General features: G+C 40.6%; 1 protein-coding gene across 1 annotated transcript; it reads left to right on the top strand.

Moving 5' to 3' along the window:
* Positions 1-2,263: 2,263 nt before the first annotated feature.
* Positions 2,264-23,519, top strand: SOCS7 (suppressor of cytokine signaling 7). Its single transcript, XM_087917747.1, has 10 exons — positions 2,264-3,514; positions 6,808-6,872; positions 9,793-9,897; positions 13,317-13,421; positions 13,582-13,712; positions 14,309-14,477; positions 14,725-14,853; positions 17,534-17,669; positions 18,387-18,543; positions 19,429-23,519. The coding sequence occupies exons 1-9, from the start codon at positions 2,409-2,411 to the stop codon at positions 18,505-18,507; spliced, it is 2,067 nt and encodes a 688-aa protein (XP_087773873.1). The 5' UTR covers positions 2,264-2,408; the 3' UTR covers positions 18,508-18,543; positions 19,429-23,519.
* The last annotated feature ends 194 nt before the right edge of the window (positions 23,520-23,713 follow it).

Genomic DNA, 23,713 nt, shown 5'->3' with positions numbered 1-23,713 from the left:
ATGTATGTATGTATTATTCAGCTTTGTTAGATGCTTTTCCACGTCATTATAGTTGTGCTTTTAAAGTTGTAGCAATGTTTCGGCAGAATGTCATTCTGCCATCATCAGAACTTCTGTATTGTGTTCAGCGACACAATACAGAAAACCTGATGATGGCAGATGAGATTCTGCTGAAACCGTTACTACTAAAAGCACAACCTGGTGGCGATGAAAATACCTGAACAAAGCTGAATATCATACATATAAATACCCGCGAAAACTTAAGAAAACATATATAAAATATATATTTGTCTACTGTACTATCTGAATACAGATCCTATGGTGCAGTATAACATGTGAACCCACAAAATTAGGCTTAATGCAGTAAAACATCATTCAGTTTATGTTGACATGGATTATTTTCTTTCCTCCAAGCTATTTTTTACATTCCTTGGAACTTCTCACTATATTGCAGTTGGAAATTATGAGTAGATGTGATCCTCCATGTATTTTGATCTCATTACTTTTAGGTTGGGCTCATGCATTATGCTAAGCCATAAAACAATTCATTTAGTTTTGGCTTAGCTTGTTGTAGTGAATCAAATTAACTGTTGTTTATTATGGTTTAGTACAATTCATGAACCAAATCATGGTCTTTATTTGTAAAACCCAGAATTCATTTGAACTTGGAGTAATGGTAGTAAGGCAGTATACATAAATCAGGTTCAGAGTAATATACTTCTAAAAGCAAACTCCAGAAACCGCTATGGCATTGTGCTTTTAAATTGCAGGGGCATGCATAGCATATTGCAAATCTAATCAATTATATAGGGTTAATGCCTGATCTAATTAACACAGATAGGATATAGGCAGTAGATACTAAATCAGGGGTGTCAAACTCGCAGCCTGCGGGCTGGAGGTGTCACATGCTGGCCATGCCCATCTCCCCCCCCCCATGTCACGTGATGATGTGACTCCACAAGTTTGACTCCCCTGTACTAGATGAAGCTGAGAGAATGCCCTCCTAGATGTAATTGCCTCCTAAAAAAACTAGGAGAAAGCTAGCAATGCAAAATATCTTTAAGCTATGTATAGCCTGTTCTTCAAGAGAATGCAGTACAGGCTAGCTAGAGGTTTCTATTTCTGCTTTTCTACTGATGTTTAGAAAAGTATACATGAAAGGTTGTTTAGATGTATACATGAAAGGATTATGTATTGCCATGCAGTTGAAACTTGTGTTGGATGAGAAAATTTGTATCTGCTGGTGGACATATTCCTTCCAGTTCCTAGTGGACAATGGGTTTTCCTTGGGAACAGCAGGACAGAAGGAAATCATTAAACTTTTCTCTCTATCTACCATAGTCATTATTCTGATTGAAAATATACACCTGTTATTTTGTTACTGTTAATAATGTGTTTAGCTGAATTAAGTTTAAATTCAAATTAGAAACAATCTGTTTATAATCCATAAGAAAATGTTTGAAGTTAGAGAATTTTACTGCACCATAAGTTGTTGGGTTTTAAAATATATAGCTAGCTAGGGGCTAAATGAATTTGTTAGAGACTTCTTTTCTCTGAAGTTCTCAGGTATTTCCTATACATGGTGACTTTCTGAGGTATAGGTCTGAATTCAGAAACTGCTTTTTATGTGCTATGAATTTAGATGCCTAATTTCTTGGCAGGAATGGATAGTATGTGAAGCTATCACTATGTTATTAAAATCATAGATTGCATGACACATCACACATTAAATCACAAACCAGCCAACCACAGCACAGCTCCTCAGCCATGGGAGAGCTATTAAGCTCTTGCTTCAGTATACAGCCTCTTAATAACGTTTGGCTGGAATACCCTTTGCAAAAAGGGTATTCTAGCCAAACGTTATATTCCCTGCTCATTCTGCTTCATAAATGCAATAGTTAAAGCTTGCTTTTCTTTCTTACCTCTCACGTTTCTTAAAGCAACTTTTAAGCAGGGAAAAAATTGAAACCGTAATAACACCTTGCCTTCTGAAAGGCGAAACCATGTGTAAGCATCCCAAGTTTGGGATGGACTTGTTAAAAAAAGAAAACAGGCAGGTTCTTCCCAGGTGCCAGCTGAGCAGGTAGATTCTAGCCAGATGCTGTCTAAAAACGATAGGGGACGTGGCTGAGCCCCTTTCGCTGAAAAAGAACAGCTGCGAAAGAGACGGGCTAGGGGGAAAGGCTGTGGGAGGAGTGCGCGCAGTGCAGAGAGGGTTGGCCGCCGTGGAGCTGGCATCATCGGCGCATCAGCGGAAAGGGAAGTCGGAGGGCGTGCACACCCCCTGCTCGGGCGGGCCCCTAAGCAAGCAAGGGTAGAAGGGAAAGCTTTGAGCTCTGGATAGCCGATCTGGACCAATCGGCCTCCCAGTCCAGGTTGCTGGCTGAAGACGCCTAGTCTTTTGCTCCATGCAATGCACCGCCTTCCTTAGCACGATGCAACGGGCCGGAGGAGGAGCGGCCGCAGCAGCAGCAGAGCCCGGAGGAGGAGGTGACAACGGCGGCGAGGCGGTTGCAGCAGCAGCGGCCTCTTATCGGGTATTGAGTCGCTTACTGGGGTACGGCGGAGCAGAGTCAGCAGCCGCCGGCTTGGGGTTGAGCAGAGCTGTCGGAGAGACTGCCGCTATTGCAACTCGGGAACGCGGAAGGGCGGGCGGGTTGCGGGGCTCGCAGCTTCTGGTCTTCCGCCCTGGAGAAACCGGGGAGTCCTCGGCTGGGTCCCCAGTTGGCTGTCTGCCTCCGCCGCCACCGCCACTGCCTCAGCCACCCCCGTCGGAGCTCCTGTGCGCTAGGCATCGTTGTGCTCTCCTAGATGCTCCTAAGGGCGAGCCAGGAGGGGGACGATGCTGGAGCGGAACGCCAGGTGGTTTCATTTTCCCTCCAGGAGCCGACCTGGAGTTACAGCTGGCGGCTCTGGGGCTTCATCAAGCACCTCCGACGGTGCTAGGAGGGCTGGGCAAGCCTTCCGGCGATTGCTCCTGCATGAGCCTCTTGCCTCAGCCGGCGATGGCCCCGCCGCCCACTCTGTCCTTGTTACCCCCGGGGGAGGACACCAGCGACGCCCTGCTGGTGCTAGAAGCTCTGGGACCTGACGAGGAGGATGAGGAAGAGACGGCTGCAGGGCAGGCCGAACCCTCCAGTAACACCAGTATGGGGAGCAGCCGCGTCCAGTTGCCCGCTGCAGCCGTCCAGGTGCTCGCTGCTGCCGCCGCCGCTGCTGCTGCTGCTGTTCCTCCTCCTCCTCCTCCTTCGGCAGGCCCGGTACCCGCCGTTGCTACCCCGCGTCCCAGCTCTTCGGCCCCCTCCAGGAAAGGTTCCTTAAAGGTTCGCCTCAGCCGCCTTTTCCGCACCAAGAGCTGCAGTGGGCCATCCTGCAACGCCGGGGCGGCAGCTGGAGCACGCCGGACCGGAGAGAGGGAACTTCTTCAAGCCGCTGCTGCCCCAGCCCCCTCGGGCACGGCAGGAAGCCTCCCCGACGTGTCTCAACCTGGCTACCGGGAACAGGACTCGAGCAGGTGAGGAGACGCTGGACCGCTAAAGGAAGGATGGAGAGTTGAGCACGCTGGTGTTCCGCTGCATCAATCTGGTAGGGGACAGACTGAAAGGGAGCATTAGGGTGGGCGAAGTGGATATGGAAACTGCTGCCTTGCAAGCATCTCCAGCACTCTTTCCTTCAGCCTCAGTTGTGGAATTGTCAAGTACTTGGAGAAGTGTTTGATACCTTTTTTAATGATTATTATTAAATTCAGTCTTTGAACTCTGAGGTAACACCTCCAGATCTTTTGGTCTATAGTCCCAGTTAGCATGGCAAGTCCTCAGTAGTGCAGATATTGAAGGGAAAATATCTCAAGGCTTCCATATTTTCTACACCATTGGCTGTTTTTGTCCAGTGATTGAAATGGAAAGGATCCAGTTGTATTTGTAATGTATTCCCAAGCCTGTTGGAAGGAATTCACTGACCATATTCTACCATCACTTCTCATTGGTAGACATGCTTTGCCTTGTCCCATATTCAGTCTTTGGTATCTCAAGTTAAAAAGATTCAGATGGCACATAGTGCAATAGAGGTTTTACTTGGGATCTTGGAGTGTTGCTATATTAATCAGCATAAATAGCTTTTACAATTTTGTTGTCCAGTTGTAAAGAAAAGTAGTAAAACCTTATAAAGCTGATTACCTTACATTAAAATAAATGGAAAAATGGATAGTTACAACTGCATCTGAATGCCAATTTCATTATTGGTGAATTTTTCTGTTCATTCCTGTTCAATTCTTGGAGACTTGCCTGGACAAGTCTTTATAGTTTTCTTGGCAAGTGATTTGCCATTGCCCCCTTATTAGAGCTGAGAGTAAATGGTTGGCCCAAGGTCATCCAGGTGGAGCTGTACCTAAGGCAGGACTAGAACTTACTCTGTTTCTAGCCTTAACCTTTACACCAAACTGGTTTGTTGGTAACATGTTCCTTAATTCATAGAAAATGGTCAGAGAGCCAATTTTTTCCAACTGTTTACAAATGTTGGCCTTAAGGGACCTAATTTAAAAAGAAATAGGAACCAAGGTTGTTTTACCCCCTCTGCCTGTGGGATTATGAGTGCGGTAAAACTGTAGTACTGGGGACTGACTGACTAGAGGACTTTTTCTTGTGTGTGATACAAATCAGGGTGATAAAAAAAAGATGTTGAAACATGTCATAATGTTACAGTGCAAATCAGCCCTTACATTGGGGATGTATACATGTGGTTTATAACGTGCATTTTTTTGGTCATTTGTTACCTTCTGCAAATGTCTCTGAAGTGACTGAAGTTGGCTTCCTTAATAGAAGGGCCTTATTATGACAATTTCTAGTGATTGTTGGAAGGATTTTTGATTCTGAGCTTGTTTTAAAACATTCATTCAGAAGAAGTGTTTTGCTCATTAAGTCTATGTCTACTGCCTTCCACAGCTCTGAAATGTCAATAGATTAAAACCTATTACTATTTCTACTGGATTTCATATGGATTTTTTCATAGATTGACATTGCCTGGCGACATAGTACTAGTTAGTTTAACTTTAATCACTTTATAGGTTCAGATACCATTTTAAACTATAAACTAGCCACAAATTGAGTTGCTCAGCCTGTTTGGGTGAAAGGTGATGGGATAGATTGTAGTTTAGTATTTATACAAATTTGAGAAGAAAAGACACTGAATTTTATAAGGTGCTGATTAAATTTGCTGGCTCTGGATTAAAATACATACATAGAGTGATGGTATTCACTTGGCTTAGTTGTTTTTTCCAACAGTTTTCCATTTTGTTTTTTATGCTTCTAGGTATGTTGGACTGCCATTCTCTTCATTCACTTCTGTTTTGGCACTTACAATTCTGTGTTTTTGGAGGGAGCCAAAGACTAAACTATCTCATTACCAGATCTAGCACTTTGCCTGAGTTGTGAATCAAACTAATTAAGATCGTTTACTCATTTCATTTTGGGGTGTTATCTGGATCTGTAATTAGGCCTCCCTTCTGCTTTCTGGACATAGAAGCAAGAAAGTAAAGCAGTTATTAAATGAATTTGCCACAGCCTCATCTCTTTTTCTTCTATTTCCTTTTTCTGATCCCTTTCTCCCTCCCTCCCTCCCTCTCTTTCTATAAGACGTTGGGTGTTGTTGTGCCTTTTTGACATGGTTGCCATTTCCTCTTTTTTCTTAGATAGCAAAATATCTTGGGATAGCAGTTTTGAGTCAGAAGACTTAGTGTTAATAGAAGTTTAAGCAAGAATTAATTTATTATGAAATCATCTATTAATAAAGCCATGTTCTCTTTGAAATTGGACTTCCAGATTAGCTAAACTGAAAAGTCATGGATTGACTTCTTCTGTTCACCAGTGACAGTTTTTGGCTGTGTGTTCACTTATATAAAAGTTTAGCAAAAATATGTAGTGTTTGTACAACATGCTACGTTTATCTTGTTGTTTTTTACTGTGATTGTTTTGTGTGGGTTAGTCCTTAGCTTAGTATATTTTGGTCTGGCAAGCCTAAAAAATGAATTCTTAAAATGTATTGTGTGAGATACTGTATTGGTAGATACTGTATTTGGTGAAGAAGGTTCCATCATGGAGCGTTCCGTAATAATCAAAATTACTAAGGCAAAAGATGTCCCCAACTTGTCAAAAACTTTGTTTTCTAGGGGAATGAACTGGGTGCATATATTAGGAAAATGCATTTATTTTTTCTTTCTAGTTTGTTGAGGTGCTGTATCTCAGATGACATGTGAAGAGTGGGCAATATTGTTTGGCCTTAGGTTTAATTGTCTTAAAAAGTTTATTATTAATATGTTGTTGAAGCATACTCCGATCCTCTTTCACTGATGTGAGTTGAAATTCAGCAGTTTGATGTTATTCATTTATGATGAATAACACACCTTGTCAAGAAACCTTGGCTTTTGTGACATTTCAGGCAACTTAAAAATAGTGTAGACTATACATAGAAAGAAAAAAAAACCCACTTTTCAGTACATATGCTCAACCCTCCCTTTCTCTTTCTCTGCATTATAGAGGGTTTTTAAAAAGTTGCTCTATAGGTTTTTCACTTTTTAACACCCCCTTTGGTGTTAATAGAAAAATGGAATATAAATTGAAACAATAAATGGACAGCCTGATGTCCAAAGAATTGATTCCTTTAGCTAACCTCCTTTATTCTTTTTATAGGCAAGAGGAAATAAAGTGAAGAGTTTATGGTATAGTTGAACCAGTTCTTATTGTGGATATAGATAAAAGGAGAGGTAAATGCAATGATATCTATTTATAGACTCTTTTGTCTATATTTTTGTAGAAAACAAAGACTGATGCGAACACAAAGTGCCTTTTCTCCAGTTGCTTTTGGTCCCCTCTTCACAGGTAAGTGTTGACTCTGATGCTTCTCTTTCTCTTTCACTCTTATTAAAGGAAGCCCTATAGTTTTACTCAATTTTGCATACATAATATATTGCTATTAGACCAGAGTTCCCCCACCTTTCTGGGTTATGGCCCGGAGCCGGGGGAAAGGATGATTTTTGTGGGAGGGGCAGATGCATGTACACGCACACCCGTGATGTTCACAGTGACACTCATGCGAGTTGGGCTCCAAATGCCTGCAATGAGGTACACTCAAGTGGGGCCGTGAGCACCCACAACGGGACTGACATGAATAAGGCCGCAAGTATCCTAGGCAACGCTTGCATGAATGGGGCTGTGCACAGATGCAGAGTGGGACTGGCGGCCTGGTGGCAATTAGACCATGGGCTGGTTGGGGACCCCTATATTAGACTATGAGTAATGCTATTGATTAAAAAAAATAGCTAGTTTTGGAGTGATTTTGATTTTTGAACAAAAAATATTAAATACCATGAATATATTATATATTTTCTCATCCCCAGTCAAAAAAGTCTTTTATAGACTAGCTTTGCCATCCAGATAATATTCATGTGTTGGACTTCATGTTTGATAATCCTCAGATATCATGAGGGAAGACTCTTATAGAGAGGCTTTCTCTTAAAGAACCTATCCCAGTGTCCAGAACGCTCACAGAGTAAATTGAATGAGAAATTGTCTAGCTGTCCATCATAAAATAAAATAATATTAGTAGTGATCACTAAGTATTCGATTAGGTTTCTCCCCTAGAATCCAGAAGAGTCCTGTTGCCCAAATTCAGGTAGCAATCTCTTTGTTAACATCTGATTTCTAATTATTTTTAGCTGAAGACACAAATCTAATTCTGAAATCAGCTGAGATAACACGGAATCAGTTCAGATTAAAATACATATACCAGTGTCTTTGAAGACATTAGCTTTTCCCATAGAATCCCAAATCTGCCATAGAATTATAGCCAAGGAAACATGAAGGGAAAAAATGTTCTTTCTAATTTCTAAGTAATATAACAGCAAGCAGGGCATGTCTTAGTGAATTTGCAGAAAATTCCAACAATTTTAAGGTGAAGATTTTAAAAGCATCTTTTCCTTCTGGACAGATGACATGGTTGGAATCCAGAGAGCGTACTATAATTCAGATCCAAGGACATGATTTGGTCACACAGTTTTGCATAAAGAGCAAACGTTAACCTTCCCAAGGAAACAATACTTTAAAAAAAAAAAATCTCACTGGATTTTGTTGCTTTCATTCTGAAATATCACAAGAATTTGATGTGTTTAGGTGAAAGTTCACAAGATGTTGACATACTTGGGCAATATTGAGACCTGGCTTTGATATTCTGAAGCTATCTGCCTTCTGTCTGTTCCTGTCAGCCATTTAGCTATGGTTCTTGAATATTTCCTTCGGCTTCTGCATATGTCTGAGGACTCGGGGATGGGGAATTATGGTCAGGGTGCTTGAAGTTTTGTACCTACTAAGTATTTGGATTGCAGACATAAATCCAGAAGCTGTTTTCAATGTTGGACACATTGCTATACCATATGACAGGAGCATCTTTTATTCGGTGTGAGGTAGAATACTATACAGGTAGTCCTCGATTTACAGTCACAATTGAGCCCCAAAATTCTGTAGCTGAATGAGGTAGTTGTTAAAGTGAATTTTTCCTCATTTGTTAAGTGAATCTGACTTTTGCTTGTCAGAAGGTTGCACAAGTTGATCACAGGACCCCAGGACACTGCAGCCATCATAAATATGAGTCAGTTGCCAAGTGTCTGAATTTTTATCACATGACCGTGAGGATGTTTCATTGGTTGTAAGTGTGAAAAATGGTTATAACTCACTTTTTTTAGTGCCATTGTAACTTCAAAAGATGACTGAATGAACTATTGTTTCATTACCTGTATTTTCCCAGCCCAATTCATAAGAGCATTTTCTTTGATTATAGAGAGGATTGCCTTTGCTATTTGTGAACAAACATTGTTAGTAAGTTTGTGTTCTTTGCTTCTTAAAGGTTTTGGAGACAAGCTATGGATATTCACAGACATGTGTGAAATACAACACTATTCTGCACCCTCAGATACAGATTGAATACTATTTCATAATGCTTCAAGTTTGAAAGTCAGCTAAATCCCACCCCCTGTGTTCTACTATATTTTACTAATTTATTTGATTTTTTGTTAGTTTTTATTGTTTTTTTATTTTTATTTTTTGTTTTAAATATGGTTTTACATTGTGTAAGCCTCCTTGAGTCGCCATGGGTGAATAGTGGCAATATAAAATAAATAAATAAATCCTTGAGTTTAATTATTCATAAGCAAGGGAAGTGACCCTACTTATATAATGGCTTTTGGCTTTAAAAATGGCCCACAAGATAGCTCTTGAGACAAAGAATATTAAAAGATAACAATTTTTAAGAGTTCATCTGAGTTAAAATCTTCTGTTTGTAGTTAAATTCCTTAAAAATAAGTTGATACATGTGACTGTCTAAAATCATGGTGGGTCAAAGTACCGTAGCTTATTTTCCTTTGGAAGGGAATTTCATAGCCATTGTGCTACCACAAAAAGGCTCTGTTTTATATTCCTACTAAACAATTATTTTGGTTCATATAGAAAGGTCTCTGAAAGATGATCAACTTCTTAAGCCACTATCATTTGAAAGACATAGTCCAGAAAGCAATCTGTTTTCCACTCAATTAACTAGTGATAGTTTTGGAACACTTTTCAAGAGTAGCCTGTGTGTCTGCATTGTAGCAAATTTAATTAGGAATCAACCATGACATATGCTTGGGGTCAGAGATTGCTCTGATATTAGACCTACACTTCTGACATGAACAATAATGCTCAAATGTGCCAGATGAAGTTACATTTACATTAGGCTTCAAAGCATTTTTCCCTTCCTTTCTCTCTCCAGGGGAGACAGTATCGCTGGTAGATGTTGATATCTCTCAGCGTGGCCTGACATCCCCACATCCTCCAACACCTCCACCTCCTCCACGGCGAAGCCTCAGCCTTCTGGGTAACTACTTGCTTCTTTATCTGCTTTTTTTCCCCAAACTGTATTTTCACTAGCATCTTTCAGTAGTAGAAGACGGTGGCCATCTTCCTTAGCCTCGAAATAATGCTTTTGAATACAGTCTGTCTTTGTTTAGAGACCACAGTTGGGAATGTCATCTCAGTCACAGTCACTAAGTAAACTGCAACTGTGCTTACGATCTGACTTCAGCTTTCTTTGGCTTGACACACTTAAGAGGTTGTTAAGTTACTTTTTCATTGCTGTCATAACTTCATAGGGTGGTTATATGAGGAGGTAACTAAACAGGGACTACCAGGGGTGGGCTTCAAAAATTTTAGCAATGGGTTCTCTGCCTGGTTGCTGGTGGGTGTGGTCATGGTGGGTGTGGCTTAATCGGTCTCCTGCACCACTGTGGGGGGGGGTTGCCCTCCCTGGGCTCCGGAGCCTTTTCCGGGAGGGTGAAAATAGCCTCCCCAGGCTCTGGAGGCTCTCTGGAAGCCAGAAAAGGGCCCATTTCCAACCTTCCCGAACTTCCGGGCGGGCTGTTTTTCACTCTTCCCAAGCCTCTGCACGCGCCCTGCACTTACCTGCATCCAAAGCAGGTAAGGGGCCTGGGAGGGACGGATGGGTGGGACCAGCCAAGAGTGGGATTTGGGGATTCTCTGAACTGCACAGTATCTTAGCGAAGGCCTCTCCTGAACCCCTGTGAATCCCCAGCAGCCCACCCCTTGGGGACTACCGTTAAGAGGATTCCCTTGGAATTCTTTATACCATACTACTCTGTTTCTCCAACAATATGGCCTTCCCCAATAGGAAGTCCCAGCATGTTTTATAGGCATGAAATGAAATTAAGCCCCTCCCCCCAAATTAAGGCCTATATTAAAACATGCAAAATGGGGGGGAATGCTGGGGGGGCTTGCCGTTAGGAAGTACTTTTGTTGCACACCCGGATATGGTGCTGCCTGCATTGACCCCAATATGAGGTGCCTCACCAATGCCGAGGTCAATATCCAAGCCATCACTGCCCGCCTGCCCAAAGATGCAAGGGGGGGGAATTAAGTCACCCCCCAAAAGACGGCTTAGCCATTTTTTCGGGGCTCAAAAAAAAAAAAAAAGACCCGGCCTTATTATATGAGAAACCCGGTATCTAATCTCCTTTTTAAAAAAAGAATTATTTAAAAGCAATAATTTATATATTCTCAGTTCTGTAACTATTCTGGTTTCTTTTTTCCTACTCTCAAATCCACATTCAGAGCTAAATTCTTCAACTCCACAAATCATGTGAATTTGCATATATTCCATAATTCTGTTTCTGCTAGCCATGGGAAATATATCATGAACACCAACAACTCCTTTGCTTCCCTTTCGGAGTGTTTGGCTCAGTACTCCTGTTGGTTTCTCAGATTCTGTCTAACCTTTTCTTTGTCTTTTTTTTTTTGATCCAATTTGGACAGTAAGAAGATCTACTCGTTTATGTCTTATGGTGGTTAATGCCATGATAAAGTTATGTAAAGTGAATTATTTGTAATCTTGTGCTTCTGCCTTTAACAACCTTCATTTCTGAGCATTTGAAGCCACCCAGGGAACTTTATTTACTTATATTGGAATAGACAATGTTTTATAATTAGAGGCATCAATAAAATTTGGTTTGTTGAGAGATGCATCACAGTTACAGAAGCAGTAGGATTGGAATTACTGATTTTTAAAAAAATAGTAGTAGTAGGCTTTATATTGTATTATATTATAATATGTATAATATAATATGCTATATTCAGTGATACAATTCAAGTAATGTAATAACTGGGTCTCCCTAATGACCAGCTGGGTAGGCATGGCTGGGGGGGGGGTGTCATGTGACTGAGTGGCCATGGCCAACTTGACGTCTCAGCAAACTGGGACGGCGTAGGCCGGCTGAAACAGTGATGGCGATGGTTGGAGCTTAGTGCAGAAGAGAAGTGTCCCTATACTTGCCTTTGCGCAGCAACAGCATTCCACCTTTGTCTGGGACATTTGTGCTCAAAGCAAACCCTGCCTCCCACCACTTTGGGCTCGGAGCTGTAAGCCATGTCTGGGAAGCACTACGGCAGAGAGAAATGGCTGGGTCTGATTCTTTGGTGCCTTATCTCTGTCACTGCCCAACAGTCAGTTTTTTTTTAAAAAAAAGATTTTTGCTGTAAGAAACAGCGGGCGGCTACTTCCGGCTTTTGTTGGTGCAGCTGGGCATGCATGCCTCAGTTGGTTGCAGGGACGCATGACCTGCTCTCCATCCCGAGACACTGGCCTGCCATCTCATGGCCTGCCTGCTAACCTGACCTATGTTGCCACTGCTGCTGTTGCGCCCTCATGGCCAAAGTGGCCTTCCCACTGCTCCCACAGCTCCTTGCGCAGCACAATGAAATTTAGCATACTTCACAGTGGGGAAAATGGGGTCCCCTCCTCCTGGGGCCCATTACAACGTGAAGCCATAATGTGACCCTGCCCCCTTGCCCCTTGCAATAGCATTGGTAGCAACGTGAGTGAAGTCAGTGGGCAGGCCATGAGGTGATGGCGGTAAACATGGAATGCTGTTGCTGCACAAAGGCAAATATAGGGTCACTTCACTCCCGCAGTAAGGCTCCGGCCATTGCCACTGTCATTTCGGCCCACCTGTGCTTCCCCATCTTGACTTAATAGCGCTATTACCCCTCTCCGGTTAGCGAGGGCTGCGCTACTCCTTGTACCACTTCTACCACCCTCTGTGGCGGAGATTTCCAGCCCCACCTGGAACAAGTCTCCCTCCCCCACAATCGCCCTTACCTTCTCAGGCCAGGTGAGGAGTGACTGGGAGGGTAGGGGCCAGCCAGTGGTGGGATCAGCCGGTTTGCGGAATTGTGTAAAAAGTTAACTGGTTCGGTTGAACCGGTGCAAACTAGCTGAATCCCACCACTATATTAATTTTATATTATATTATATTATATTATATTATATTATATTATATTATATTATATTATATTATATTATATTATATTATATTATATTATATTATATTATATTATATTATCATATCATATCATGTAATATCATATCATATCATATATCATATCATATCATATATACAAATACAATACCAATACCAATACCTAATGTAATGTAATATCCAGGATAATTTTTTATCATATGTTGCATATGTTGATAGATGTAAGAAGCAGCAGCACTGACAATATTTCTTTTTGAATGGTGGCATTTAACGTAATAGTCAGGAACTAGGTTTGAATAACCTCCATAAGTCTGTCTATGCATAGAGTTTTATTGATGTTGAAGCAAACAGCCAGCAAAGATGGATGTTCAGATGCTCAGAGAAAGAGAGAGCCTAGCATAAGCCTGTCTCTTGCTCCATTGCTTTTCATATTTCTTTAACTTTTGGGGTTTTTTTTTTGTTTTAGATGATATCAGTGGGACACTGCCTGCATCTGTCTTAGTGAATCCAATGGGATCTTCGTCCCTCCAGTCTTTTCCTCTGCCTCCACCGCCTCCACCACATGCCTCTGGTCAGTTTAGCTTTGCTTTTCAATTTTTCCTGAATTTCCATGGAAAATGTTGCCAGTTGCTGGGCTTTAATTTGGGAACTCAAGACAGCATCCACAGAACAGAATACATAAAATAATTCCATGAAATGTCAAAATGAATACATTTTCTTTCCTTTTCCAGAGGCATTTCCCCGGATACTCCCAATCAGAGCATCTGAAGCGGTACACAGTCAATCTACACAGCACCTTCAGTGCCCCCTTTATCGGCCTGATTCAAGCAGTTTTGCAGCTAGCTTACGAGAGTTGGAAAAAGTAAGGCTGTTATTTATTTATTTGTTTGTTTGTTTGTTTATTTAAAATGCTTAAGCTGCTTTTTTCTCCCTTGATGATGACACTTGATCTCATTGAACACAAAGAGGTAAAGCCAAGAGGATTGGCAACTGAATGGATTTGCAGGATATGTCCTCCTGATATGCAAGATGAAAACTGATTTGAATGGATAAACTACACATGGCTCTGTTGTTTTGCTGTTTATTTTACTGTTTAGTACACTATCAGTTTGCATATTCAATATAAATTAACGGGAGAACCAGGCAATGTTGAATAAATGAATTTTGCTTTATTAGAAAAATCTGTTCTGAAAAATAGAAGGCTGTGTTTCAAAATGTCAAAGATGATTGCTAGTTTTTTGTCATCTGCAAGGAATGGACAGATGTTAATCTTCTGGCTCAAAGTGAGGGATTGCCAGTTACCATGCTGGCTTGAAGTTCTGGCAGGTCCACAACAGGTATCTGCTTGGATAATTAGGCTGTATTTTAGCATCCTGAGCTCCAGTGTTTGTTTGTTTATTTAAATGTTGGAATCAGATTCTTGGGAAAAATTACTGAATGTATATTTTCTAAAATCAGTGTGGATGGTACTGGGGCCCTATGAACTGGGAAGATGCTGAGATGAAGTTAAAAGGGAAACCGGATGGATCGTTTCTGGTTCGTGATAGCTCTGATCCTCGTTACATTCTGAGCCTCAGCTTTCGATCACAGGGTATTACCCATCACACCAGAATGGAGCATTACCGAGGTGAGTGGAGCACTGGGCACCATATTAGGGTGGCTTCCTACTTATTTTGAAAGGGAAGGATTTGCCTAGGTTCATTTAATGAATTATTGCGGAATGTGATTTTCCAAACCTGGCTCTCTCGATGCCAGTATTGTATCTGGTGGTTATCTTTTATTTAAGTAAGCTTGTGCAAAGCCAGTCTCTACAAACCGTGCACTTCCACCCATATACTGCCTTGTTCCATAATGCACCTTTCTTCTTGGCTCAGGAACCTTTAGTCTTTGGTGCCATCCAAAATTTGAGGACCGTTGCCAATCTGTGGTGGAGTTCATTAAACGTGCTATCATGCATTCCAAAAATGGAAAATTCCTTTATTTCCTGCGATCAAGAGTGCCAGGTAAGTGTGTGTGTGTGTGTTGCAGTTGACTCAGGCAGCTCTTAGATATATTTTGTTGCGGCATTTATTAATCAAGATATAGAATGATCAGCAATTATTTTCAGCTTTTATTGGCAAAAACATATTATCTCCCAAACGTAAAGTTATTCTGAAATATCCAATAGGAATTGGTCAGAATGCTCTGATTTCCAGAAGAAATTATTCCAGGCAACAGTTAAGTAGATGGAATTGAATTGCAAAGCAAAAGTGCTTCAGGTATACTTGGAGATCTGGTTTATCCTGTTCCTAAAGCCATTCTACAATTGCCATACAGGCATTTCTATTGGGCATTTTCATCTGGTCTGCTGGTTAAAATAAGTTGGGAATGTGGAATAGTACAATGTTTCTTCTTCACTTGCTTCAAAGGCTGAAATATAAGCCAAGGATGAAGCACTTTTGGACCTTCAATCATTGGATTATGACTTTCATTCTCCTTGGTAATTGGCTACATTGCATTTGAGTGGAAATTCCCCCAAATAGCAGTGAATTAATCTACAACTTTTTACACAGAAATTATATGTGATTTATTGATCCAAAAGTTGCTCTTCCAATTCATCTATAAAAATTGACATTGTGCATAGTTCAGATTATTCAGTTAGAGAAAGGTGCACCAAATAAGCAAGTTTTACAATTGAAAAGAACTTGAATTGTACAAGGGGAAATTAGCAAAATTCAAATGCTCTGAATCCCAATATTTTTTTGTACACTTAAGTTGTCGATTTAAAACAGTTCAAAACCGTTCGAAGTTCCAACAGCACTGGAAAAAAAGTGACTTTTTCACACTTATGACGTTGCAGCATCCCATGATCACATGATTTACATTCAGATGCTTGACAACTGGTTCATATTTATGATGGCTGCAGTGTCCCGAGGTCATGGGATCATCTTTTCCAACCTTCTGGCAAGCAAAATTAATGGGAAAGTCAAATTCACTTAAAAACCTTATTATTAATTTAACAACTGCAGTATTCACTTAACTAATATGGCAAGAAAGATTGTAAAATTGGCAAAACTCACTAACAAATTTCTCATTTAGCAATATAAATTCTGGACTCAACTGATTATAAGTCAAGGACTACTTGTACTTAAAAATCAAAATATAACAACAACAACATGTAAGTAACAACAGCAAATGCCTCTTATGCAATAAGAAAGATGAAACAATGGATTACCTTATCAATGGCTGCTGTAAAATCTCCCAAACTATTATCCACAATGCCATGATTAAGTTGCCAAAATTATACATTGGAAGTTTTGCCAGAAGTTTGGGTTTGAATATAGCAAAAATTACTGGAAACACCAAATTGACAAAAGTTCTTGAAAATGAACAGATCAAGATCTTGTGGGACTTTCACATAGACATTTGTCCCACAACACACCTGACATTACTGGAAAAGAAAAAAGCCTGTTTCATTGATATTGCAATACCAGGTGGTACACACATTGAAGAGATACAACTAGAAAAAAATAACGAAATACGATGATCTGTAAATTGAAATTGAGCGATTGTGGAGGAAGAAATAATACTAATAGTAATAATAGGAGCCCTTGGAGCAATACCCAAAGGATTGCCTAGAGACATGGACATTTAAACTTATTAGACCTCAATATTCTGCTTTTGCCAAAAAAATCAAAAACCCCACCTTACTTGGAACTGCCTATATACTCAGACGTCACCTTAACAGCTCTCAAGTCCTTGGTTAGGATTTGAACTGTTAAGCTTTTACCAGTCCCAGATTGCAAATCGAATTGAAGATTAAATCTATATTACTACTACTACTACTACTACTACTAATAATAATAATAATAATAATAATAATAGACAGAAACCTGTATCAACCAGTCCATGATATTTGTTACACATTTTTAAATGTTCAGTTGACTGAGTTTCATGTTTAATGAATACAAGTTTATAACAACAACAGGAAGCTTACAGGAAGCTCTCAATGCTAAGAGTCACTTGTTGAGATGGGGCATACAAATTGAATAAACTCAAGCAGTGGTGGGATTCAAATTTTTTTACTACCGGTTCTGTAGGCGTGGCTTGGTGGGCGTGGCAGGGGAAGGATACTGCAAAATCCCCTCCCCTCCCCATCCCACTGCTTTCCAGCTCCATTCTATGCAGGACAACAAAAGAAGACCCAACCAAACAGCTTGGACTCGGGAGGCAGAGAATAGATGGGGGCGGGGCCAATCAGAGGTGGTTTTTACCGGTTCTCTGAACTACTCAAAATGTCTGCTACCGGTTCTCCAGAACTGGTCAGAACCTGCTGACCAAGCCCTAATTATAGTAACTCCTATTTAAATCTTTCTTCTCTCTTACATCCAAATACCATAATGAACTTTTTCTCAGTGGGAGAAGCACCTTTGCCTTGTTATAGCAATGGAATTGTCTGGTCTCCAGCCTTTTGCTTCCGGCCTTGTTTATTCTAGCCCTCAGTAAATATGGTACAGCTCAATATAAAGCTGTATGGAGTCAGGTCTCCACCAGAGGGCAGAAGAGTGATCAATTTAGAGAGCAGAGCTGCAGGATTCCAACATTTGCTGTTTTCCCTTATTCTGAGAAAACTATTTCTGAATTATTGCTGTTATGTTTTCTTCTAACCTGATGCCCTGCCTATTTTTTATTTTTAATCTACAGGTCTCCCTCCAACTCCTGTCCAACTTCTTTATCCAGTCTCTAGGTTCAGCAATGTCAAGTCGCTACAGCATCTCTGCCGGTTCCGGATAAGGCAACTAGTCCGCATCGATCACATTGCAGAGCTTCCACTTCCTAAGTAGGTCCCCCTTTTGCTTTGTACTCCTTTCAGGTCCTGTCAGGTAAAGAATCAGATTTGTTGCTTTGTCCACCTCATGGTAAAATTAATAGTGCCAATTAGTTTGGCACAACATAAAAAAATGTTTTAGAATTGTTTCTCTGTATTAGTGGAGAAGTTCTAGGGTAGCGGATACATAGAACAGAAGTCTTCAAAAATCCTGTTCAGGTTTGGAAGAGATCCTTTTGACATTGTTGTCCGGACATTGTTTCATCGTGAAACATTGTTAGAAATTCCACACCAGGGCTGAAACATGTTCAGAAGGGTTATGACAACCAGCTAAGCAGGAGAGAGACGATAAGTTTCCTGAGGAAAGGGAACCAGAAACTAAAGAGGACAGGCATCTATATATGTTGCAAGCACCAAAAAGTTCAGTTTTTAAAATATTTATTTCCTTTAAAATTTCATTAGTCATTTCTCAAACTCTCGTGTTCAAATGTAGAATGCAGTTGATCTTAGCCATTTTCATACACTCAAACATTTCTGCACAAAGTTTTGTTAGACAAGAATCTGTAGACATCAAGAGTGCTGCAAACTCAATTTTTCTGGACAACCCCCCCCTCCCCCCCCAATTGAAAGAGAGAGAAAAAGATCCATCTGTCTATTTATTTGGAATGTCCATTCTGCTTTCCTGGACCTCCACAATTTACTGGAACCTCCTTTCGCTTCCCTGACCAGGCCTCTGATCGCATACATTCGCAAGTTCTACTACTATGACCCTCAAGAGGAAGTGTATCTCTCACTAAAGGAGGCCCAGCTGTTTTCCAAACAGAAACACGAAGCAGGTTCCTCTACGTAAAGAGAGTCCTTGTCTGTTATGCTGCTGTCATTGATGGTAATATGGTGTTGTAAATTAGAAGATTCCTGTTTTTTTCTCTCTCTATCTCTCTTAAAGGGTTTTAGTTTGATTGTCCTTTCATATCCTGTATTGGAAGCTTTGCATATACTCTACATTTAAAAAAAAATAGTTTCAGCTCTATAGTTAAACACAGTTGTATATCTAGGTAGTCCTCGACTTAACAACTGACTTAATAATTGAGCCCCGAATTCCCCTTGCAAAACAAGGCAGATGTTAAGTGAGACATGCCTGATTTTACAACCTTTCTTAAGTAAATCACTGCAGTTGTTAAGTGAATCCACCTTCCCGTTAACTTTGTTGGAAGCCAACTGGGAAGTTCGCAAATAGCAACCATATGACCCCCAGATGCTTCAATCCTTGTGAAGACATGCTAATTACCAAGGACTTAAATTTTGATCATGTGACTGCGGGGATGCAGCAACTCTTATAAATGTGAGGACTGGTAGTAAGCTACTTTTTAAAGTGCTACTGTAACTTCGGACAGACACTAAATGAATGGTTCTTATTTGAGAACAACCTATATTTGCTCATTTTCCATAGCAGAAGCCAATCCTCTCTTATCAAAAGTTTTTCTTGAACCAGTATAATGCAAGCTTCCCTTGGTAACTTTGGATATGTTGACGGGCTTACAATTATAAGAGCTAGAATGTGAATTTTGAATTTTAAAGTAAACTGAATTTTAGAACTCAAAACCAATCCACCGGGACCTATTATAAATACAGAGCACATCTAGCATTATAATTCAACCTTGGATATGCAAAAAGAAAGAAATGCTACATTTTTGTCCTTAACTATGTCTAAATTTATGGGGGGGGAGGTTTTACCCTCCGCCCATCTTTCTATTTCCCATCTCCAAATTAGGAAATGGGTCACCAGTATCCTGTAGCTGGGGAAGTTGCACTGGAAAAGACGCCTGGTGTTTCCTTTCTGGCTGTCTCGGGCCTCCGGAAAAGAGTCCCAGGCTTGAACAGAAGCACAACTGTGCACAGAAACGGGCACCATGACCTCACCTGGTTCCAAAAAGAAGTTGGAATCCACTGAAGCTGGACTGTAGGCTCCTGAAAGGATGAAGAATGTTATTTTTCTTGTCAAAATTTCTATTTTTGGGGTGCTTTATTTTCTTTCCGTGTTTTCCAACATGGGGAATTGCGAGCCAGTTTAATGTTTTGTTTACCTTTTGGCATTTGGGGATGTGGAGGGTCAGATAATTGCCACTGTCTCCAAGATTTTATGAGCAAAGCCTGCTCCCCGGTTCCAGTGTCTTTAAGAATGCTGCTTTTGTAAGAGGGGTTTGAACTCAAGATGCATTTGAGTTCAAGCTGTATAAAACAGTTGCTTTGGAAGGGTTGAGCTTTTCCTTACTGGAGGTATCTATGTCAGCTGAAGCTAGACGCCTGTCTCTCATGGGATCGCATTGTGGATCCTGCAGTCAGTTGGATTTCGCGTATTCACCCAGTTCCATTCCACCTTTGGAATTCTGGGAGACCAGAATTTGGGTAGTTGAGTCAGGGAGGCAAAGAAGAGGTGAAATACAACTTCTCCCTCACTTAAAAAAGCTGGATAACATTTGCGGGAGGGGCGTGCAGGGGGATGGGAGGTACCAGAATATAAGTTTAATTAAGCAATGGAAAATTAGCCAGATTGGGGAAAAATTGCTTTTGCCTTCTGTTTGAATGCAAATGGGACACGGGTAGCAATGTGGATGGTTTCCACTGCAGGGGCCATCAGCCATTGAAAACGGATAGATTTCTCCCACTTACTTTATTTTTCATTTCTTTCTGCTATTATTAACACTGTAATTCACCAATGCTGTTGTAAAAGCATTGGTATATCCCCTTTAGGCAGAAATGACCAGCTGAAGTCAGTCCTGGTCTTACATGGGGTTTCATCCTATTGCCCTTCTCAAGAATGGAAAGCCAAGATAGCAAGAGCAAGAGCACTTAGGCTTAGATAAGCCAGCAAACAAGTTACGGCTTATTAAATAAAAAGTAAGGCCTCTGGGATCTTCTTAATGTGAGGCGGTAAATTTTGAAGCACCTTAGTCCTATCTTACTTTGAGGTTGGGATGAAAAGTCAAGAGCAGAAATTCACGATCCTCACTTTTTCTCTAAGCCCAGAAAATCACTTTTTGTAAGAAAGAATTGTGTGCAGTTTCCAACTTCATTTTGAAGAGCAAGATTTTGCCTGAGCAAAATTCAAACCATCTCTCCATTACTGAGAAGTATGCGCAACATCTACACAATACATTGTCCTCTTTATATGTAATAAGTCTCCTGCATATGTAGTTTAAGGTACTTGGTGTAAATTTCTTGCTGACATTTTTGAAAGCTGTGGTAATTTAATAATTTATTATAATTTATTTATTGTTGTTAGGTTGAAAAGCTTGTTTCATATTCTTGAACGTCTTGGATTTAGCCTCTATTCCCTGAAATTTGAAGTTTTGCATCCTGCTTATGGCAGATGATAGAGTTTTGTAACCATAAAATCTTTACACTCTTTATACACAGGAGGTTTAAAGTAGACAGCTAATAAGTTGTTATTTAAAACTAAGTCTTGGAAAAAAGCATGATTGTATATGTTAAACAGATTTTAGAGGAAGCTACATCTCTCTTCCTCCCCTTGGAATATTTGTGCTTCAAGACAGACCCCAGAATTTGTGCACCACTTCTTCCCTTTATCCCCTCAGTTGTTCTTTTCCTGATTTTTTTTCTGAACCCTTTCTTAGTTGTTGCTAGGTTTACTGACTGACATCCACTGAGCTGCATCCTATGCCCAAAGAAGCTTTGTTTCTTATCGCCCATTTTTTAAGTTTATGAAATAAGTCAATTGAAGAGGCCCTGATCCATTGGAGTGCTTTCCTGAATATTCATTGCCTCACAATAGGCTTCCCCAGAGCCGGGATATTTGTGCTAGAGGTACACCTATGAAGTTTTTGGATATATCTTTTAGCAGGGGTGTCAAACTTAAGAGGGCCGGATCTGGCCTGCAGGGTGCTTAGCTGGATCTGGCCTGCAGGGTACCTAGCCCACGGGCCCACCCTGGAAACAGTGAAAGACTGACCTGTGCTGCCTCTGCCAGTGAAAACGGGCCTCAGGATGGCTGCATATGCCCCTCCCAAGCTCCGTTTTTGCTGGCAGAAGGTTGCAGGAGGCCATTGCAGCTGAAAATGGAGCTTGGGAGCCATTTTCACTGGCAGAGTGCTCGGGCCACCACAGGCGCCTCTGACATAAGTGACGTCGAACTGGCCACACCCACCCTGGCCACATCCACCCTGTTCGCCCGAGGTGAAACACAACGCCGATGCGATCCTCAATGAAATCGAGTTTGACATCCCTGTCTTCTAATAATAGAACAAGCTGCATTCTTGAAGCTCCTTCTGGTACACTAGAAGAAAATGTATTCCTCTTCTTCCTTCCGCCTCCATTTTAGAACACCACACTATACAGGTAGTCCTTGACATATAACAGTTCAGTTAGTAACCATTCAATGACATACAATGACACTGAAAAAAGAGACTTTTTTCATACTTATGACCTTTCTATCCTCATATTTGCGACAGTTACCAAGTCCCAAGATCATGTGATTTACTTTTTGCAGCCTTTTGCCAAGCAAAACCAATGGAGACGCCAGATTAAATTAACATCCATGTTACTAACTTATCAACTGGGATGATTCACTTAGCAACTGTGGCAAGAAAGGTCATAAAATAAGGCAAAATTCATTTAACAAATGTCTTACTTATCAAAAGAAATTTGGAGCTCAATTGTCATAGGTCAAGGACTACCTGTACTGATTTTGGGACTGGATCAAATTAGCATCAAAGAAAAGCATACTTGAAAAGACTTGTTACTTGAAGTTAAAAAAATTCCAGGTAGTATGGAGTCTTAAACCAGGAAGACAGCCTTTCATTCTCCCAAAAGCTTCTTCCTGGATGAACATTTTCAAATGAAATGATAACACTGCAAATATAACAATATATTGAAGATTTCTGTGAATTCTCATGCCTTAGAATATATGACTGCAAGGGAGTGTTTAAATGCGCTGGATTTTAGTTGTGGGAAAATAAGCAAAAGAGGGTCAAGATGTTGCTGCTGCCCACCTAAAACTTTCCGGCTCTTTGGATAACAGATGAGCTATTCTCATAGTTACAGCTCAATTGTTTAAAATTAAAAGTAAATCTCTTGCTTAAAATGACATAGTTACTGATGTGTGGTGGGTGCACTTGGAGATTTCTTAGAGTTTTCCTCATGTATGGTTCAGGTAAGAGCTGAGATCAAAAGTCCCAAAGTCCTAAAGTCTGCACTTGCCTTGATGGTGGGGAAATGTTTCTTAAAATCTGATTCAGACACGCACAAACCACGTGCCAGTGATGGGCGCTCACTTTCTATTGCTGACTATCTGCCATTTTGTTGAACTGAACTTCTCTGAGATTGTGTTACTGACTACTGAGTAGCAAAGGCCAATCACATGTAAATAACTTCTGGAGGGCCATTTTGGCCACCTTTGGCCATTGTTACATCCATGTTAGGTCTGGTGTAATGTTTTTCTGTGGAAAAAAAAATTCTTTGTCTCTTTTTTTAAATACCTCCCCTATGGAACCTATTTAAATCTCATTCTGTTTGAAAGGTGTGAATGACTGGGTGAATGTTAACACCAAGAGAATTAAATCCTGCACTGTTAGTCTTTTGGGTTATCTGCCTTTGAACCTTTGCTTGGGCATTTTCTGATGTAACACGTGATACTACATCAGTACAATGGTCATACAAAAGATGATGGAGGGACTACCAACCAAGAATGAATTGGCGACATTTGAAATTGTACCTAGTTTTATGGATACTTTTTTCTTAAATATATTATTTTGAAGTGGGATCTCAACGGATTATTTCCTTTCCTTCCCTTTCCTTTTTTTCTCCTTCTTTTTCAAATTGTGGCACAAATAATATTCCTTCCCTGAAAAATGATAAAAATAAATTAATTCAAGTTGCCTTCATTCTTTAAATTTTATATTACCAAAGGAATTTTTAAAAAGGGGTTCATGGATCTCTACATCATGCAGAGTGAAAATAAATTGTAACACTGTTTGCCCTGGGTGAGAGATAGTCTTTTGTATGAATAAGAATGCACAATGCAATAGTTAAATACCGAG

Source organism: Pseudonaja textilis, chromosome Z (genome assembly GCF_049901715.1).
Source record: "Pseudonaja textilis isolate UNSWEBS1 chromosome Z, rPseTex1.2, whole genome shotgun sequence".
Taxonomy (NCBI): Eukaryota; Metazoa; Chordata; class Lepidosauria; order Squamata; family Elapidae; genus Pseudonaja; species Pseudonaja textilis.
The sequence above is the reverse complement of the archived record's forward strand: the minus strand, read 5'-3'. Positions and strand labels throughout refer to the sequence as shown.